This window comes from Colossoma macropomum, unplaced genomic scaffold, assembly GCF_904425465.1.
Source record: "Colossoma macropomum unplaced genomic scaffold, Colossoma_macropomum, whole genome shotgun sequence".
Taxonomy (NCBI): Eukaryota; Metazoa; Chordata; class Actinopteri; order Characiformes; family Serrasalmidae; genus Colossoma; species Colossoma macropomum.
This window is the reverse complement of record NW_023494800.1, coordinates 29,761,807-29,782,064: the sequence shown is the minus strand read 5'-3', so window position 1 is coordinate 29,782,064 and position 20,258 is coordinate 29,761,807. Positions and strand designations below refer to the sequence as shown.

At 40.3% G+C, this 20,258-nt stretch overlaps 1 protein-coding gene and 1 pseudogene across 1 annotated transcript; both read left to right on the top strand.

The window, feature by feature from the left end:
• Window positions 1–298: 298 nt before the first annotated feature.
• Window positions 299–10,546, top strand: LOC118819749 (annotated as a pseudogene).
• A 4,221-nt stretch (window positions 10,547–14,767) lies between these two features.
• On the top strand, window positions 14,768–17,744 carry LOC118819748 (proteinase-activated receptor 2-like). Its single transcript, XM_036587654.1, has 3 exons — window positions 14,768–14,977; window positions 15,240–15,420; window positions 16,639–17,744. Exons 1-3 carry the CDS (start codon window positions 14,768–14,770, stop codon window positions 17,742–17,744), a joined length of 1,497 nt encoding a protein of 498 aa, XP_036443547.1.
• Window positions 17,745–20,258: the final 2,514 nt, after the last annotated feature.

Genomic DNA, 20,258 nt, shown 5'->3' with positions numbered 1-20,258 from the left:
CCTTAAAAGTTGCTTAGATGTCGCTCTACACTAATTTGAACAAGACGCTCATGAATAAGAAGCTGGCTTCAGCCTCATAGATTTTTCATGCACAGTTGTCACAAGCAAAGGAGACCAGATGCAAATGATGAGGTCCAGGTGAAGGAAGGCGGGGGCAATAATTAGAAGTCCGGTGAAGCTGAACATGGGAGAGTGGTGGGAGGAGCTTGGGATGTGACATTACCCCCCTCTCCAGGAGTGGCTCCAACTGCAAAACAAGTGTGTGCTGGGCCAGGTGTGGTGCTGGTTGATCAGGACGATGTCGATGAAAATCCCTGATGAGATCGGGGTCGAGGATGTCCCCAGCCGCCCACCAAGACCACTTCTCAGTCCACAAGGTACTGAAGACAGCCCCCAAGCCTTATAGAATCCAGGACAGCACACTATATAGGCCGGAGCACCACCAACCTCCAGTGGAGGGGACAGCCTCTGCCAAGGGACCAGGAACCACTGGCCTAAGGAGGGAAACATGAAAAGATGGTAAGACACGGAAATTAGGGGGCAACTGTTGTTTATATGTGGCATAGTTTATGTGGCTAACTACCCATTTTGTTTTTTATTTACATTTTGCACAGCATCCCAACTTCTTTGGAAATGGGGTTGTAGCTGTAGACACTGCCGGTACCCACTAGAGGACAGCCAGGTGATACCAAGTTGCATGGGTTCTGGAACTGATTCAGCCCTAACTGAAGCAGCAGTAGCAAAAGCAAAGGTTTGTGTCTCTCACATAGCAGATTATCTAGGCAGATTGCGGTCTTAAAGAGTCCATCCAGGGACAGTTTGTCATCACGACACACTAATTAGGGTTCAAGGATGCAATGCATTGAACCCTATTGTAATTGTCAAGATTTTTCTTCATATTCTTTTTCTTCCCTGAAACGGAACGCACAGCCCAAACCGTAAGTCCTAGAGACTTGAAACTTGGTCAATAGGTAGTAGTCCCTCCTGCTACTCAGGCGCAAGGAATCAGCCCAGTCGACCACAAGTCAACGCGTTTGGGTCTATAACTCCTAAACAAGATTTTTGCCAGACAAGCCATATTTTTTTCCTAGTTCCTTGGGTCCAAACAAACAACTTTGCCATTTGGACCATTTAGCTCCACCCACTTAGATTTTGAGCTTATTTACATAATATGCGAAACCTACTTTTGCGAACTAGTCCTACAATTTTTGCCCGATCCTCATGTTTTTGGTGTCAAAAAATTCAGAAGAGCCTGAACCTCAATAATTATCAAAAACATTTTGACTTTTCTAAACAACATGGCTGCCATATGCAAATGAACCCTTCTGGATAAATTCAAAATAATTCAGAATTAATTTAAAATTCTGTAACTCGACAACCCTTCAGCCAAACTTGACAGACACATTTGGGAGAAGATTCTGAGGTAGCTGTTCAATTTTTGTGCGCATATGTCATCAGGGGCAGAGTTAATGCTACATGGCTGTTACTCAGCATCCCTACATCTGATCAGGCTGAAACTTTGTGGATACCATCTGTTGGCCAGACTATAAGTGAATCCATAAGGACAATTTGATTCATTGAAGTATATGGTCACCATCGGACAATCAGCATTTAGCATGCTTTTGACAGGCTTAACATTGACCAATCATAATGAAACTTGAATGATCTCTACATATAGCCACTTTCTAACAACTAATCACGTTTGAAAAAAATTGACCACTGTAATAAATTAACATATTATTACATATTATTACTATTTTATTACAAGTTTGCTTGAACATCATTGTGTATCATATGTAGTATGTTATTCCAAACAATTTTGCAAATGCATATTTATTACAAAAGTGCATAGTTTTTTTTTGTAATCAGTAACTGTTTAAAAAGCCTACTTTTCGAACTAGTCCCTGGATTTTGATCCAATCTTTTTCGAACTTGGTCTGGAAAAATTCGTTGGCATATCTAGGTAAATAATTATCAAAAACATTTTGACTTTTCTACTCAGGGTCGTGTGGATCAATCAATTAATTACTGCAACCATGGCATTGTTAGCTTGATTAGCTATAACTCAACAGTCATTAGTCAGATCATGTCCAAACTATAAGGACTTTTACATATTTGGACTGTAATGGTGTCTGCCAATTTTGGTCCAGATTGGCCTTTAGGGGGTGCTTTAGCACTCCAAAACACTTAAAAATCAAAATGCTATTACAATGTTATTACAAGGTCGACAGATAAACAAATGGTGCCATACGACTCAGGTCACTCACATGAACAACTTTCTAAGTACATGTTCTGCCACAAATTGTACTGTTTGTCTGGTATTTGGCTTATTCATTCGAAGACTACATTATACGAAGGCTTATTATACAAAGGTCAAAAGGTCAGTCTGACCAAAATTTGGTAAACATCTTTCGATATGGTCCCTGATCAAGAATCATACCATATTGTGGCCTTTTCACTAATGCTGACCTACTTTCACTGAGCTCATACTTTACTTTAGCCCTATGTTTCAACTTTTCATCTTTTTCAACTTTACTCATATTTTTGCCTGTAACTTTTGATCAGAGTGAGATAGAGACAAAATTCTTTTTTCTGCTGATTCCTTGAGACTTGCTGAATAAGTGCAATTTTTGCCCCACCCCCTTAATTTTCGAGCTAATTTGCATAATGTGAAAAACCTATTCTTGCGAACTAGTCTATGGAATTTTTGCCAATTTTCATCAAGTTAGTACCATAAGATTCAGAAGACACTGATCCTCAATAATTATCAAAAAGATTTTGACTGTTCCACTGAGTGTATTGAGGATCAATCAATTAATTACTGCAAACATGGCATTGCTAGCTTGATTTGCTATAACTCAACAGTCATTGGTCTGATTATCTCCAAACTTTAAGGATGTTTACAAATTTGGACTGTAATGGTGTCTGCCAAATTTGGTCCAGATTGGCCTTTAGGGGGCGCTTTAGCACTCCAAAACACTTAAAAATCAATTAAAATGCTATTACAATGTTATTACAAGGTCGACATATAAACAATTAGTGCCATGTGACTCAGTTCACTTACATGAACAACTTTCTAATCACATGTTGTGTCAAAAGTTGCACTGCTTGTCTTTTATTTTGGCTTATTCATTCAACGATTTCACTATATAAAGACTTATTATACAGAGGTCAAAAGGTCATTCTGACCAAAACTTGGTGAACGTCTTTGGATATGGTCCCTGATCAAGAATGATACCATACTGTGGCCTTTTCACTAATTCTGACCCACTTTCACTGAGCTCCTCACACCAATAGGGCCTCTTATGAGTGCATTGGGCCTCTTTATGGCCTACATCAAATCAATGGCTTAAATATAGAACCAATCCACTGTGCAAGTGCTACTATGTGACAAATGCTGCCATTAATCATGTAGTTTTGACATCTATGTTGACAACCTCTTGGATGTTCTACAAACCAGTGTAGATCAGTACATATGAATATAAACCTATAATGTGTTTAAAGACCTCTGATCATTGTTTATGGCAACTGAAGGCCTTTTAATGAACTGACTTCCTTTCAGTTTTATTCACTCTGCCTATAAATAAGACCCACAGCTTGAGGCCTTTTAGGCCTAATGGGCTAAACGAAAAGCTTGAGGCCTTTTTAGGCCTAATTGGCTAAACCTGCAGAAGGGCCCATACTGCTGTTGCATGCTTGAACCCGCTCATTGCCACTTGCGGCTATATTTTAGTTTGTATTTTTCTCTTATGCCCTATAAAGCCCTTGTTTGTATGTGGCATAGTTTATGTGGCTCACTCCTCAGCGCTTACATTCCAGGGATGTAATGGTGGCTAAAACCCCAGATTACATTGGAATGTAGTCATACCTGTGGAACAGTGGTGAATTAAGTTCTGGGCGTACTCTGCCAATGGTAGGAATTTTGCCCATTCATTAGGTTGGTCATGACAGTTGATCAAAAACACTCTCCACACTCAAAGTGAACTAGGGACCCCTTATCAGACACAATATCATCTGGTATACTGAAACAGCAGAGGACCACTTGGAAGGCACTAGGAAGATTTGCAAATGGAATAAAGTGAGATAACTTGGAAAAACTGGGTTGATCTGTGACAAAATCTATGGATCCATGTGAACATGGAGTCTGTAATATAGGCAAGGGCATGAAGTAACCTGCTGGAACCTGTGTGGGTGACTTTGAAATGGCACATACCATGTGATGTCATCATGCAAGGATTGCCACCAATACTTTTCTGATAGCAATTGTTTGGTACAGTTAATGCTTTGATGTCCCAGTCCCAAGGCTATATGGGCCCAGACCAATAGTTTGTGTCTCACACACTGAGGAAAAGGTGTCTGCCTTTAAATTCTTTGACTTAGGTCTGTGTACTGAATTTGACACAAGTCAAGAAAAGAGCCCACCTTGCTTGTCTTGGATAGAGTCTTTTGGGTGAACTTAGATACTCCAGGTTCTTGTGGTCAGTTAACACAATGAAGACTCACTGGGCCCCCTCCAGCCAATGCCTCCACTCCTCAAGAGCCAGTTTGCCTGCCAGTAACTCCTGCCAATGTCATGTTGCCTTAGTTTTGCTAAAAACCTCAAGCAGACCGTGACAGACCAGGGAAATATCAGGCTGTTCTAGAATCTGTGGACTGTCTACAGAAGTACATGCAGAAGAGAACTTGAGGCAAGCCAGGCTATGATGTCCTCTTGTTGCCCGGATGTGATGGGGTTGTGCATTTTCTGCCAAGGGAACACTAAAATAAGTTTGTGAACTGGGGTGCGTGCAACTAAAAAAGGTAGCCTTTCCTGATGCCCAGCTCCCAGTAATGAGGAGTGAATCAGTAATTTGTGTGACCGGGCCTTTGCCCACAGATTGACAGTCCATGGCTTGAACAGAAATGGGCGAGTTACAGGATTTCAGCTGCTCAACAGTTCGGGGTCTCCTTTGTCGTATTTTTCACTTCATAATGCACCAAATGTTTTCAGTGGTGTCAGGTCTAGACTGCAGACAGATCAGTTTAGCACCTTGCTGAAATAATCAAGGCCTTCCCTGAAAAAGACGTTGTCCAGATGGCAACATATGTTGCCAAATCATGTACATATCATTCTGCATTAATGGTGCCTTCACAGATATGCACGTCACCCATGCCATGTGCACTAATGCACCCACATTTCATCATGAATACTGGCTTTTGAACTGTGCACTGGTAACAAGCTGAGTGGTCTTTAGCTCAGAGGACACAGTGTCCATGATTTCCAAAAAGAATTTCAAATATTGATTTGTCAGACCATGGGACACTTTTCCACTTTCCCTCAGTCCATTTTAAATGAGCTTGGGCCCAGAGAAGGTGGGAGTGTTTCTGGTATGGTTGTCTGTATGGTTTCTTCTTTGTGTTTTAGAGTTTTAACTTGTCTTTCACAGACAGTGGTTTTCAGAGGTGTTCCTGAGCCCATGCAGTGATTTCCACTACAGAAACATATCTGTTTTTAATGCAGTGCTGCTTGAGGGCCCAAAGATCACGGCCAGCAAATACTGTTTTTTGGCCTTGTCTCTGAATCTGTTAATGATATTTTACTGTAGATGATGAAAAGCAAAAGTTCATTGCTATTTTACGTTGAAAAACGTTATTCTTGAATTGTTGCACTTTTTGCTCATGCAATCTTCCACAGAGTGGTGAACCCCTCCTCATCTTTACTTCTGAAAGCCTATCTGGGATGCTTTTTATACCCAATTATGTTACTGACATGTTGCCAGTTAACCACCAGGTGTTTTTTAGCATTACACAACTTTACCAGCACCCATCCCAACTTTTTTGGGACATGTTGTTGGCATCAAATTGAAAATGGGCATATTTTTCAAAAAACAATAAAATTTCTCTTTTAACATTTTTGTCTTTCTATTATTTTTAATGAAATTTAGAGTTTAAATGATTTGGACATCATTGCATTTTGTTTTTATTTACATTTTGCACAGCATCCCAACTTTTTTGGAAATGGGGTTGTAGCTGTAGACACTACTCACTAGAGGACAGCCAGGTGATACCAAGTTGCATGGGTTCTGGAACCGATTCAGCCCTAACTGAAGCAGCAATAGCAAAAGCAAAGGTTTGTGTCTCTCACATAGCAGATTATCTGGGCAGATTGCAGTTTGTCATCACGACACGTTAATTCAGTTTGTATTTTTTCTCTTAAGCCCCTTCAAAAATTCTGAGTTCTGACTCATTCCAGCCTTTATATCACTGTGATAAAACTGTCACAGGAAAAAAAATGTCACCACCTTTCTCCCATACTGCTGTAGCCCATTCTAATGCCCTACCAGTGAGAAGAGACATAATGGTGGCAATCTTAATGGTATCAGTAGTAGGGGCTAAAAAAGGTGTGTAAAATATAGAGAACACTGCAGAAACCCTTTATATCTAGATGCTGTTCCATCAACTTATCTGACAGGGAGGGTTTATCCTCCGTTATGTTATGCTGATGGGGAGCCATAGGCAATGGTTGCTGCTCAGCTTAAGTAGCCTGAGGAGGGCCAACAACAGCAGAGAGACTGGTGGGAAGGATGAGTTGTTGTAGCATTCTAACCACTTCCTCCATGATGCAGCTGAGACCCTCCAGCTTCTTGTGGTGATCACCCAGGAGTCTGCCTTGTTCTGCCATGGCAGTAACAATATCCTTAGGATGGCTAGTCCCTGCCTTCATAGGAGGCTGGATGCAAATGCAGTGGCTTTTAGGAGCAGACAAAAATATGCAGTCCAAGTCAAAAAAAACAGCAAACATAACAAAGTTGAAAAGGCAGGCTTACAAATCCCAAAGGTGCTGACAAAGTTCAAATCTAGAAGGCAAAACCTGGATTGGAATCTAGTTAAAATGTCAGAGACTAAAAGTCACAAGTGAGCTTTTGAAACCAAGGACTGATGAGGTCCAAGTGAAGGAAGGTGGGGTCGGTAATCAGAAGTCCAGCAAAGAAAAATGTAGGGGAGAGGTGGGCGGAGCTTGGAATGTGACAACAATCAACGGATAAAAAACAAGAAAAATAAACTTACCGGTTGGCTCGTACTTGCTGAGTCCCCAGGAGAAATGGATAGAACAGTGTCTAGAATCGAAATAAGATTTGTGGCAAACTTCAAAATAGAAAACAGTCAAAATACAAAACAGCCCTCTGGAAAATGGCTACTGCAAACCCGAGTTTTCTCTGGATGTTTGGCTGAGATGGTTTTTCCAAATAAACTGCACCTGTTTGTCTCTGATTTTCAGATCCTTTGGTAATATAAACTCTGACACACCTTCTTTCACCTAACATCATGCTAATGATATGGACAGTCACACCCTGCCAGTGGACGGGATTGGGTCCTTAGGTTTGTGATATATGAAACCCTGGCTGTCAGAATTGTCACTGGTGCACTGAAGTTTCAAAGCGGAAATACTCAGCCATGACATTGACTACTTATTACACTCATGATGTGTCTTCTTGCATAAAAAGTGCCCACATGGACAAAGAAGTTTAAAAACATGATTTTCAATGGAAAGTGTTAAAAAAAGATTTGAACGAGGTGCGGAAAGCTGATTCAATTTGAAAGGCTCCACCGCAAATTAAGCTCCGCTTTTAAGTAACAACATAAATCCATTATTATCCATTTGGCTTTCCTGCTGTTTTCTCCCTCTCTTACTTAGAGACAATTAACTGCAAAACAACAGCGCTGGAAAACCATCTTTACTGGAACAGGCGTGGCCCACACATTGTTGTTGAAAGGAGGCGCATACAGCTTCAGGCAGTCAGTGAAGAAGAAAAAAGTGTGAAAATAGCTTGAACATTATTCCCCCTCAAACCTTTCTTAACAGAACCAGTACCTTTGAATTTGCTCATGAAAATTCAGAGTTGGGCTCTGATGGATTTGTTCATCCTTACCAACCTGTCTAAAGGTAAGATACGTTTTCTCAATGCTGCTGAAAGATATGGGAATCAGTCACCAAGTAAGATTATGATATGATAAAAGCCAACCTACTCTGTCTCTCTCAAGCAGGTATCACTGATCATTATCATATGGACACCTATGGATACCTGATGTGTTCCCTCATTAAGCACGAGCCAGCTCTTATTGGCTGTATCGACTGGATGTGTTGCTATAACAGTTATAATGAACAACGTTGATTCAGAAACAAAATCATGTGCTACAGTAATAATTAGAATAATTAAACAATAACAGCAATAATCTAAGGAAATTCCAATGAACTTTAAGCTGTAGATTTGCTCAAATTTAAATAATATCTTCAGATACTGAATAAACCCAAAATCGATTTAACATGTTGGGCTTGAGATCACCTGTCTTACATCCTCCATCCACTATATTAGAAAATAGAAGAAGACAATGTCAAAGGACTGAGACTTTTTTGATGAATGCAGTGATAGATGTATATTTCTATTAAAAAACAACCATATTCATTTGCAAATCTAGGAAAAAAATGTTTAGATTGATGCATATAAACAATTTTATAATAAATGAAATATAAATAAAAAAAAATTATGTTACCAAATATATTTTTGTTGGAATAAAGAGGTCAATTCAGTGGCCCCATCCTCAGGTGGATGTCTGGGGCTGACAGAAAAAGCTGTGCTCTACAGAGCGCATTACTGCTTCTATTGCTTAGCAATGTAGCAATTTTCATTTAGAAATCACGAGTAGATGGACAGCAGTGGGAAAAATGCAGAAAAATGGTGGTGCCAAAAAACCTCATATCTTCCGATTTGTTTATTTATCTGTCCATCGTCGGCCCGTCTATGGTTGGGGTTGGACGGGAGGGAGTTTGTGCTGATCCCCAGCCTTTTTTTTTCTTTCTTTCATCTTTCATTTTTGGGATGGTAAGGGGGGGCAGTCTATGGACATGTAGGGCACACAGATGCACTGCCTGTGACATCGCTTTGTACTCACACAACTTTGAAGACGAGAAGTAGGAAAAAAAATTAGTATTAGCACACAGAAGGAAAGGAAAAATGGACTTGAGGAAGATGCGAGATAAGCTAAAATAATTTGACCAATGTGGTTAACTAGCCTTTATCTGATAGTTAGTTAGCTGTTAGTTGAAATTTAGCAATTATCAATATTTAGAAAAGAAGGAAAGTGACTGGATTTGTTGGTTGGCTTTTTTGGAGGAAAGCAATGTTTGGTGTGTGTGTAGCAGAGAAAATACAGGTAGAGTTTAGCTTTGGCTGGTCTGCATTACGTAAGTTTTGGTCAGCAAACAAGACCTACTCCAGCCCTGCATGTAGCTTACAAGTACCACAAAATATTTAGAGCCTTTACTGTATTAGGACTGTATTGGGACTCACACTGCCATGTGCAGGGTGTTTTACAGAGATCACAGAAAATTATGTTCACACTTGTTGATAGTGGAAGCGTTTAATGCCATTCTAACCATTACTGTCTTTCTCTTTTTCTACAGAAGCTCCTATTGGTTTTTGACCAGGAGCATTTTTAACAAAGGCAGAGGATGAACAGGGTGTGAATGTGAGCGATACTGCTGTGAGAGTTCTTCACAGCAGCCTCACCACAGTCTTCCTCCCTCTTGTTTACATCATCGTCTTCATTGTGGGGTTGCCCACCAACACCATGGCGGTCTGGGTGTTCCTCTTCAGGATGAAGAAGAAGCATCCAGCGTCCATCCTAATGGCCAATCTAGCGCTGTCTGACCTGCTCTTCATCGTGTGGCTACCACTGAAGATCTCCTACCACTTCAACGGCAATGACTGGATCTTCGGGGAGCCACTGTGTAAAGTCCTAGTGGGGTTTTTCTATGGGAATATGTACTGCTCCACTATCTTCATAGCATGCATCAGTGTCCAGCACTACTGGGGGATTGTCCACCCACTTTCTCAGAAACTGAGTAACTGTGTAACAGTGTGTGTATGTGTTTGTGTGTGGATTGTAGTCTGGCTCCTCACTGTACCGCTATACCTGTATGACCAGACCGTTAAAGTCATCAATTTCAACATTACCTCCTGCCATGACGTCACTCGCTTCAACCAAACACAAATCCCTGTTAAATATGTCTTGACCATGGGCATTGTGGGATATGGAGTTCCCTGTGTGGTCTGTATAGTAGCATATCTACTGACGTTTCACTCTCTCAGGAGGTCCATAATTGGCGCCAGCAGCAATAATAAGAAAAGGAAGGCTATAATCCTCATGGTTACTGTGCTGGTGATGTTCCTGGTCTGCTTCACTCCCAGTAACATCATGCTGATTGTTCATTTCTCTCCTGGGTGCAGAGCTTCAGAATGACGTCTATGGTATCTACATCGTTGCTCTGTGTCTGGGCAGCCTGAACAGCTGCCTGGACCCGTTTGTGTATTATTTTATCTTGGAGGAGTTCAGAGATCATGTGATGAACTCGCTGATGTGCCGTAGTGAACGTACATCCAAACAGATGATGGTTTCCTCCAGACCTTTAAAGGTCACAGGAGAAATTCCAATGTTTCCAACAAACACAACAACATCTACGGTGGAACATCCAAACAAAGATTATCTGAATGCAGCACGAGATTAGCGGAATAAATGGACAGTCTGACGTGATCAAATAACGAATGCCTGAATCAGGTATGGTAGCGTGGGCTTCATTGTGGCTGACACTCCATGTATTTTGAGTTGTAATACTTCATAAAAAAGGGAACATAACTTAACATCTTAACTTAACAATGTAGTTACTGAATAATAAGCCTTAGTATGTAATAAGGCTGGGATTTTAAGAGGTTATTTAGTGACAGACATACAGACTAACATTACTAAGTAGCTACTAACTATTTTACTAAGTAGATCATAATCATTACTAAATGGTCAGTAATGTCTCAATTAATTATTAACTAATAATAGTAATAACTATTATAACTAGTATATACTGGCATATAATGTACTCTACTATTGTAAGCAGAATATTGTTTTAGATTTTATTACGTAGTATGTGTAATAATCAATGTATACTTTACATATGATATATATATATATATATATATACACACAATTTATATTTACACATTAAGAAACTACTTAACTAAACTACTTAATAACTAAAATAATGTTCTAGTTATCATTACTATGACTAGTTATTGAGACACTAAGCATTTATTAATGATTTTAAACTATTTCACAGAATCTAGAATAATGTTATTCCTTTTTCTTTCCTTAATGATTACCTGCCATACTACTGAACTGTTTAGTAATGTTTATTATTCTCTTAAGTACTGTTAATACATGTAATCTTGTTGCTGTTTAGTGTAGTTGGTGCCATTTATTGAAGCACCTCTGTTCTTTAGATTATGCTGACTGGCCCAATGAAAAATAACACAGATGATTTTCCTGACCGCAAAGTGAAAACCTGAAATATGCTTTACCAGACAATGACAATGTATGTGCACCTGAATGACTCCCTGCAGGTCAGCACTCCAGAAAAGTGGGACGTACACCAGCGTAATGGTGTAGAAATGTTCTGTCATCTATTGCAGTTTCCTTTTAAAAACAGTAGCCGCTGTAAATTAATCTGTTATACAGCAGCTTATACATGTCTGATCTGCACACTATGCTACTACCTATATTCGAGCATCCAAGTGAATCTGAGAGGTATGATCTACAACTAAGCATGTGAATAATTAACGGTTTATCATGGCTTATGATATTATTACAATGTTGTACTTAAAATATACAATTACACAATTACTATGTTGGTGTTAGCAATTGTACAACAAAATGATCGAATGATCAATTCTAAATGTTCTAAATGTTGTTCATTGTGTGTATGATAAGTTATTAAGTAAGATTAATTATAAGGTAAGTTTAATTTTAAAGCACTTTGACCAAATACTATTATATCTCAGTCCTGTTCAAATGCATGTTTATAAACAGGTGTTAAGACCACACTTGAATGCAGAGATGGATGTAGTACAACCCTGTTTCCAAAAAAGGTGGAAAGCTGTGCAAAATGAAAATAAATACTGAATGCAATGATGTGCAAATCATTTCAACCTTATACTGAATTCTAAATAGTACAAAGACATTTACTCTGTTTACTGTTTACACAAAATTGAAAGCAACACTTCATTTTGTAGCTTCATCATTATTCGAGATGCAACTTGTGGCTAAATATCTTACAGTTATGAACTCTTAGCTATGCTAAAAAACAAAGAAGGTATCTGCATATTGGTGGAGGAGAACTACAAAGTGGGATGTTATGCGGATGATATAGTAGTTTAAACTTTTCCCTAAATCTTTGGATAAGGTCAGTCTGTGCTGATGAGATGGTCTGTATTAGACCTGGTACATATTCAGTGACTTGTCAGGTCAACATCTACAGATATGAACTAGGACACTCCAAATAAAGTTAAAAGCAACTTAATTCAATATGTTGTTAATATGTTACTGATGGTCTTTTAAGTATTTATTACATCTAAAAAGGCACTCATAATAAAAATAAACTTACCGGTTTGCTAGGACTCACCGCGTCCCCAGGACAAATAGGTGGAACAGTGTCTAGCTTCAAAATAAGTTTAGTGGCCAACCCCATATGTTTTTGAGCTAAGTTTACAAAACAGTCCTCTGGAAAATGGCTACTGCAAACCTGAGTTTTCTCTAGAGGTTCAGCTGGACAGTCGATTTTTCCAAAGAAACTGCAGCTGTTTTTCTCTGATTTTCATTATGTATGAAGGCTGCTGTTTTCTCCTTTAGCTCTGCAGGAAAACAGGACACGTCTCTGCCATCGTTTTGAAAAAAATGTAAAACACAGCATGTAAAATACGACACATAATTAGCTACACCCAGCTCTCATACATATCCTTTCATCTTACATCATGCTAATGGTATGGAAAGCCACATCCTGCCCGTGGACGGGATTAGGTCAGGTGGAAGTGCTCAGTCATGGCGTTGACTACTTATTTCGCTCATGATGTGTCTTCTTCCATAAAAAAAAGTCACCACAGGGACAAAGACGTTTAAAACCATGAGGGCGTCTTTCAGAAGAACTGTTAAAAAATGTTTGTTTTTTTGTTTTTATACTTAAACGAGGTGCAGGAAGCGCATTCAATTTGAGAGGTTCCACCACAAATTAAGCTCCGCTTTTAAGTAACACCAATACAAACCCATTGTGATCCATTTGGCTTTCCTGAAATTTCCTCCCTCCCACAGCACTGAAGAGTCGTCTTTACTGGTAAAAGGTGTGGCAAACGCGCTGTTTCTGAAAGGAGGCGCATGCAGCTTTATGCAATTACTGAAGAAGAGAGAAGTGTTAAAATAGTTTGAACACTATTCCCCATCAGACCTTTTTAAACAGAACCAGAAAGCAAAAAAAAAAAAAGTTATTTTTTGCTCTTCACTTTTATGCATTGGTACCTTTTAATTTAACCTTGAAAATTTCAAAGTTGGGCTCTAATGGATTTCTGCAACGTTACCAAGCTGTCTCAAGGTAAGATACTTTTCCTCTCTGCTGCTGAAAGATATGGGAATGTAGCGGTCATCAAGATTATGACATGATAAAAGCCGATCAACTCTAGCGCTCCAAACAGACAACACTGATTATTATCAAATGGACACAGTACCTGATGTGTTCCCTCATTAAGTACGAGCCAGCTCCTTTTGGCTGTGTTGCTATAACATTTATAATAAACAATTTTGTTTTAGAAACAAAATGATGTGCTACAGTAATAATTAGACAAATAATAATAGCAACGATTTAAGGAATTCCCAACAACCTTTAAGCTGTAGCTACATCCTGAGATACTGAATAATCCCAAAAACCGATTGAACATGTTGGGCTTCAGGCCACCTGTCTTACATCCTGCATCTACTACATTAGTGTAACATCCTGTCTTGCTCTGTTTTAGCCTTGGCTTTCTTGTTTCCCAGTGCCATACGTTTTTGCTTAAACCACCATGTGCCTTTGTTTTCTTATATATTTACACCTTTGTCTCCTTTGGTCCCCAGCCAGCATTGTTAAATTGTTCATGGTTGCTTTCTTGGGGTTGTTTCTCTGTGATTTCTTTGCATTTGTCTAGTGTTAGTCTTTTCTTTGTGTTCATAGTCTGTTTGTTTTTCTTAGTTCTCTGTATTTGTTATCATGTTTTTGTGTTCATTCATGGATCCCCATGCCCCTTCCTTGCTTGCCTGTTACCTGGATGTTCTGTGAAAGAACTTTAATAAAAGACACTTGCACTTGTACCCTGCCTCTTTGTCTGCTTCACCACCCTACGTGTTACAGAATGCTGGCTCACCAAGGGTTACAGTGTAAGGACTCAGATACACAGGACTACCCTACCCAGTGTGAAATAGGAGTTTTCCCCCTCAGCTACTCTCGAGGACCCTATTGCGACTGAGGACACTTCCTTGCTCGCAGCAGGATGCCCCAGTGTTAGGGGCGAGGCCCCTAGGTTCAGAAAGAAGAGCCATAGAAAATGCTTTACCGAAAGCAAGGCAAGTGTTTTATGCATGGGGGAGAATAGTTGTGGGAGGGGGTTGTTTGGCTGAAGCCACAGAGTTGTTGGTCGACTGGAGAGAGCTGACTACAACGCAGTGGGCTGGGAGTTGCCCCCTGGGACATTTTGGATTTTCTATTCAATGCACCTCTGGTGCTGCCCTTTGCTCTGGAGAGCACTGACAAGCAACTGCCTGCCACTGAGGACACTGGTGCAGGTGTGCCTGCCTCCAAGGACATTGCTACAAGTCCGTCTGCCTCCAAGGACATCACTGCTGCTCAGCCTGTGCCTGAGGACATCAGCACGGCACAGCCATGTCTGCTCTTATCGCAACATCTCCTGACCTGTTGGTGTCTGAGTTCCCTGACCAGTCGACATCCAAGTTTCCTGACCAGCCAGCCTCCAAATTCCCTGACCCACCAGCCTTCAAGTTCCCTGACCTGCCAGCCTCCGAATTCCGTGACCAGCTGGCCTTTCTTCAGACCTGCCTGTGGTCTCAGTGTCTCCAGACCTGCCCACAGCCTGTGAGTCTCATGCTCTGCCAGTGGCTTCTGAGTCTCCTGCCCTTCCAGTGACTCCCGTGTCTCAGGACCTGCCCATGATCATAGATGTTTCCTGATTCACTAGGCTCTGTGTCTCCGGTTCTTGTTCCTAGCGCTGCTCCAGTTCCTACTCCTCAGCTCACTCCAGTGCCTGCTCCCTGGGATGCTTGAGTTCTTTCTCCCAGGGCCACAGCAGTTCCTGTGCCATGGGTTACTCTAGTCCTTGTTTTCAGTTTGGCTTCAGCACCAGCCTCCCAGCAACACGCTCCAGCGCTGGCCTCCCAGCAACATGCTCTTGTGCCATTATTGGCATCATGTGCCACATCCTTTTCCTGTGCTGGATGACCGTCCTTTCAAGTTCCAGGCTCAGCCAGCCACCCAGCCTTTCCAGTTCTCTGCCCTGCCGACCGCCCCAAAACCTTCAGGTTCCTATCCAGAATGAAAGACCTTATTCTGTGTTTTCCCCGTGTCTGCCCAGTCCACTATCCCTAGTTTTGTCCTGGTGTGTATGTTTTTGTACCCACTCCTTTCAGTGTCTCCACCCTGTAACTGTGTCTGTCCCTGTCCCCACATGTATATTCAGTCTCATGTTCCATCTGCTGTTCCATCACCTGTCCAATCCACTTTCCAGCCTCCTGTCCAGCCATTTGTCCAGTCTTCTATCCAGCCTTCCACTCAGTCCACTGTCCAGTCCCCCCATCAGTTTCCTTGTCCAACTTTTCTGTCCCATCCTTTGTCGCATCTCCTGTTCTGTCCGCCATTTCATCTCCTGTCCCGTCTTTAATTCAGTCTTTCACTCAGTCTTTTGTTTAGTCTCCTTGTCTGCTTCACCAGCCCATGCATTACAATTAGACAACAGAAAAAAGGATGTCAGAGGAATGAGAATATATTTTCAATGATTTTATCAATGAATATTGCTATCAGTCAGCAATTAAAACAACAATGCAACAAATTTGCAAATCGAAACTTAATCTCAGATTTTTAACTAAACATTACATTTTGTCATAACACAATATATTTTTGTTTTAATTTGGCTGTAAGAATGATGGCATTTGGGGATTTTTTCCCCTCAAACTCCACAACTCTAAAGCTATTATTATTGTAGGGCACACAGCTACATTGCTGTCTGCGATGTGGTGTGGCCAAGGGATATTGGTCTGGGATTGGTCTGGGATTACAAAATGAAAAAACAGGTGGTATCAAGAAAGAAAAAAAAATTATGATGAAAATGCAGTGAAAAACAAATCAGATGTATCGGAGCAGGTGGGCAGTGAGAAATGCTCTCCGAAATGTGGTTAGCTAGCATTATATTACAGAGCAGAAAGCAACGTTTGGTGTGTGTATGTGTGTGTGTGTGTGTGTGTGTGTGTGTGTGTGTAGTAGAGGAAATACAGCTAGAGTTTAGCACTGGCTGGTCTGCATTACGTAAGTCCTGGTCTGAAAACAAAACTTATAACCTACACGCAGTGCCAGAGTAAGTTCCACAAAATATTTAGAGCTTTGTATTGTACTAGGACTGTATTGGGACTCGCATTGCCATGTGCTGGGTGTTTCACAGAGATCACAGAAAATTCTGTTTATATTTGTTCATAATGGAAGTGTTTAAAGTCATTCTAACCGTTACATTCTTTCTCTCTCTACAGACATTTCCAGTTATATTGTAGGAAAAGCTATTTGTGCAGAGACAGAGGATGAACAGGGTGTGAATGTGAGCGATACTGCTGTGAGTGTTCTGAACAGCAGCCTGACCACAGTCTTCGTCCCTCTCGTTTACATCTTCATCTTCATTGTGGGGTTGCCCACCAACACCATGGCCGTCTGGGTGTTCCTCTTCAGAACGAAGAAGAAGCATCCAGGGTCCATCCTAATGGCCAATCTAGCGCTGTCTGACCTGCTGTTCATCATGTGGCTCCCACTGAAGATCGCCTACCACTTCAACGGCAACGACTGGGCCTTTGGGGAGCCACTGTGTAAAGTTCTAGTGGGGTTTTTCTATGGGAATACATACTGCTCCACTATCTTCATAGCATGCATCAGTGCCCAGCGCTACTGGACGATTGTGCACCCACTTTCTCAGAAACTGAATAACCAGGTAATAGTGTGTATATGTGTTTGTGTGTGGATTGTAGTCTGGGTCCTCACTGTACCGCTCTACCTGTATAACCAGACTGTTAAAATCCTCAATCTCAACATAACCACCTGCCACGATGTCAATCGCCGCAATCAAACACATTTCCCTGTTGGATATTTCCTGACCATGGGCACTGTGGGATATGGAGTTCCCTGTGTGGTCTGTATAGTGTCCTACCTGCTGACCTTTCGCTCCCTCAGCAGGTCCGTAATGGATACCAGCGGCAAAAAGAAGAAAAAGAAGGCTATAATCCTCATGATTACTGTGCTGGTGATGTTCCTGGTCTGCTTCACTCCCAGTAACATCATGCTGATGGTGCATTACTCTCTGCTGGGTGTAGAGCATCAGAATTATGTCTATTTTATCTACATGGTTGCTCTGTGTCTGGGCAGCCTGAACAGCTGCCTGGACCCGTTTGTGTATTATTTTATCTCGGAGGAGTTCAGAGATCATTTGATGAACTCGCTGATGTGCCGTAGTGAACGTACAACCAAACAGATGATGGTTTCCTCCAGACCTTTAAAGGTCACAGGAGAAATTCCAATGTTTCCAACAAACACAACAACATCTACCGTGGAACATCCAATCGAAGATTCTCTGAATGCAGCACAAGATTAGCAGAATAAATGGACAGTCTGACGTGATCAAATAATGAATTTTGTCAGGAATCCGTTCATTACGTTTACATGCTCTTGAGTAATCACATACTGGGAAAACCCTTGGTCTACACGAGTCAGACTGTAATTTGATTTCTAATTTGCAAGGAGGCAGTAAACTCATAGAAGAAGATGTGACAAAAACTCATATACTCAAATTTCATGCTGTGGCTTTAATCAGTGAAAGCTCATTGTTTAGCTGCTTTGCCCACAATCAGTGAGTTTCTGTTTCTGTTATTCTTAACTACAGATGCAGCACTGGTTTGCCTCAGGGTGGCGCTGTAGCAAATTAGTTCACTTATTTGGTGTTTCATAGCCTAGCAATTGTAACTATGCGTGGGGTACCTCTGAAAATCTTTACAATATGCCACAGCATATTTGTACATCTGAAAACTCACCCAGTTTCACAAGAGACTGGTGGATTGTGAATTGGAACTTATTTCTTCAACCAAAAACAAAAGAGGAGGTGTGCGAGGCAGTACGTTACCAAGCTAGAATTGAGAACTTCCAGAAGACGAATTGTTAATTTAAACATTTTTCTGCCATTGAAGCTACCCTCAGCACAGCTACAGCAAGTGAGTTAGCAGCCAGTCAACACTGGATACCCTTATTGTGAACTTGCCTGCACATATATCTTAAGAACCACTTTATGTGCATAAATGTAAATATGATTTACTCATCAATTAGATATGCAGGGCGGCTCAGTGGTGCAGTGGGTAGCACTGTCTCGCAGCAAGAAGGGTCTGGGTTTGATTCCCCGGCCGGGCGATCAGGGTCCTTTCTGTGTAGAGTTTGCATGTTTCCTCCTACAGTCCATACACATGCAGTCAGGCTAACTGGAGATACGTAATTGTACCTAGATGTGTGTGAGATTGAGTATGTGCCTTCTGCCCAATGAGTGCTGGAATAGGCTCCATCACCACTGATGATTGAGAGTGAGTGAATTATATACAAACTTCATATACCTGATTATATATATATATATATATATATATATATATATATATATATATATATATATATATGTATATATATATATATATAATCATTAGATCGAACTGTCCCAATTGTTGAATCACATTAACACATTAATAAACTACTTAATAACATTACTAAATTACTGTGCAATTTATTAGATATTTGAGATGCTACTTAAGCTTTAAAGATTAATTGCTAAGCTTATATTACTAGACCATTTAGTAGTGTGTATTAATCTCTTAAGTATCAGTAATAGATGCACTCTTATACAGTTCTATCTTTGCAGTTTAGTGTAGTTGTTGCCATTTACTGACCCTTGTTCTTTAGAATATGCTGATTGGTCCAGCGAAAAATAACACAGATATATCGCTTCTGATTGGGGATAATACCAAACTGAATACATGATCAAACTGAACACAGAACAGCAGACAAACTGAACGCAAAGTGAAAGCCTGAAAGATGCTCTGCCAGACAACGACAATGCGCATGTACCAGAGTGATTCCCTGCTGGTCAGCATTCTAGAAAAGTCACCAATTGTAGTTTTCCTGTTAAAACTGGTGTGAACATTCATTCATTTGCATTATATTATTATATAGCAGCTTATAGATGTCTGATCTGTACACTATGCTACTATACATATACTAGCAACCAAGTGAGTCTGAGAGAGTCTGTAACTAAGCATGTGCTGAAATGATATTTAATATCAGGATAATTAACATTTATCATGGTTTGTCACGATATTGCATTTTAAAAAATGCATGTCTGCATGTTTGGAGGTAAACCATCTATGTCAGAAAAGTACTGTGTTGGTGTTAACAATTGTGAAATAAAAAGATCATTGCATATAATATTTAAAAAGTCTAAATGTTGATGATATTCATTGTGTGTATGGTGAATTATTAGGCAAGATTAATTATGAAGTAAGATTGATTTACAACTTACTTTGACCAAAGTGCTGTACAGAAGAGTCATAAAATATTTATGACTCTTCTGTCTTATGGCCTGCTTATACATATAATATGTATAAGCAGGCCAATCCATTAAGCGCTTTAAAAACAAATAAAAGCACTTCAAACGAAAGATGCCTGAATTCTAAAATGTACTAGCAGCCAATGAAGCAAAGCAAAGACTGGTGTAATATGCTTTTGATCATCAACCTGGCAGCAGCATTCTGCACTAATTGTAGAACTGTACAACCTCATTTCCAAAAAAAGTTGGGACCATGTGCAGAATGTAAATAAAAATAGAATGCAATAAGGTGCAAATAATGCAAACCATATTTTTAAAGGAAAATACTACAAATACAACGCATCAAATGTTGAAACTGAGAAATGTTATTGTTTTTTTGAAAAATATATGCCCATTTTGAATTTGATGCCAACAGCTCATTCCAAGAAGGTGGGCATGTTTACCACTTTGTTTCATCACCTCTTATTTTAACAGCACTCTGTAAGCATTTGGGAACTGAGGAGGCACTGCTGTAGTTTTGAAAGTGAA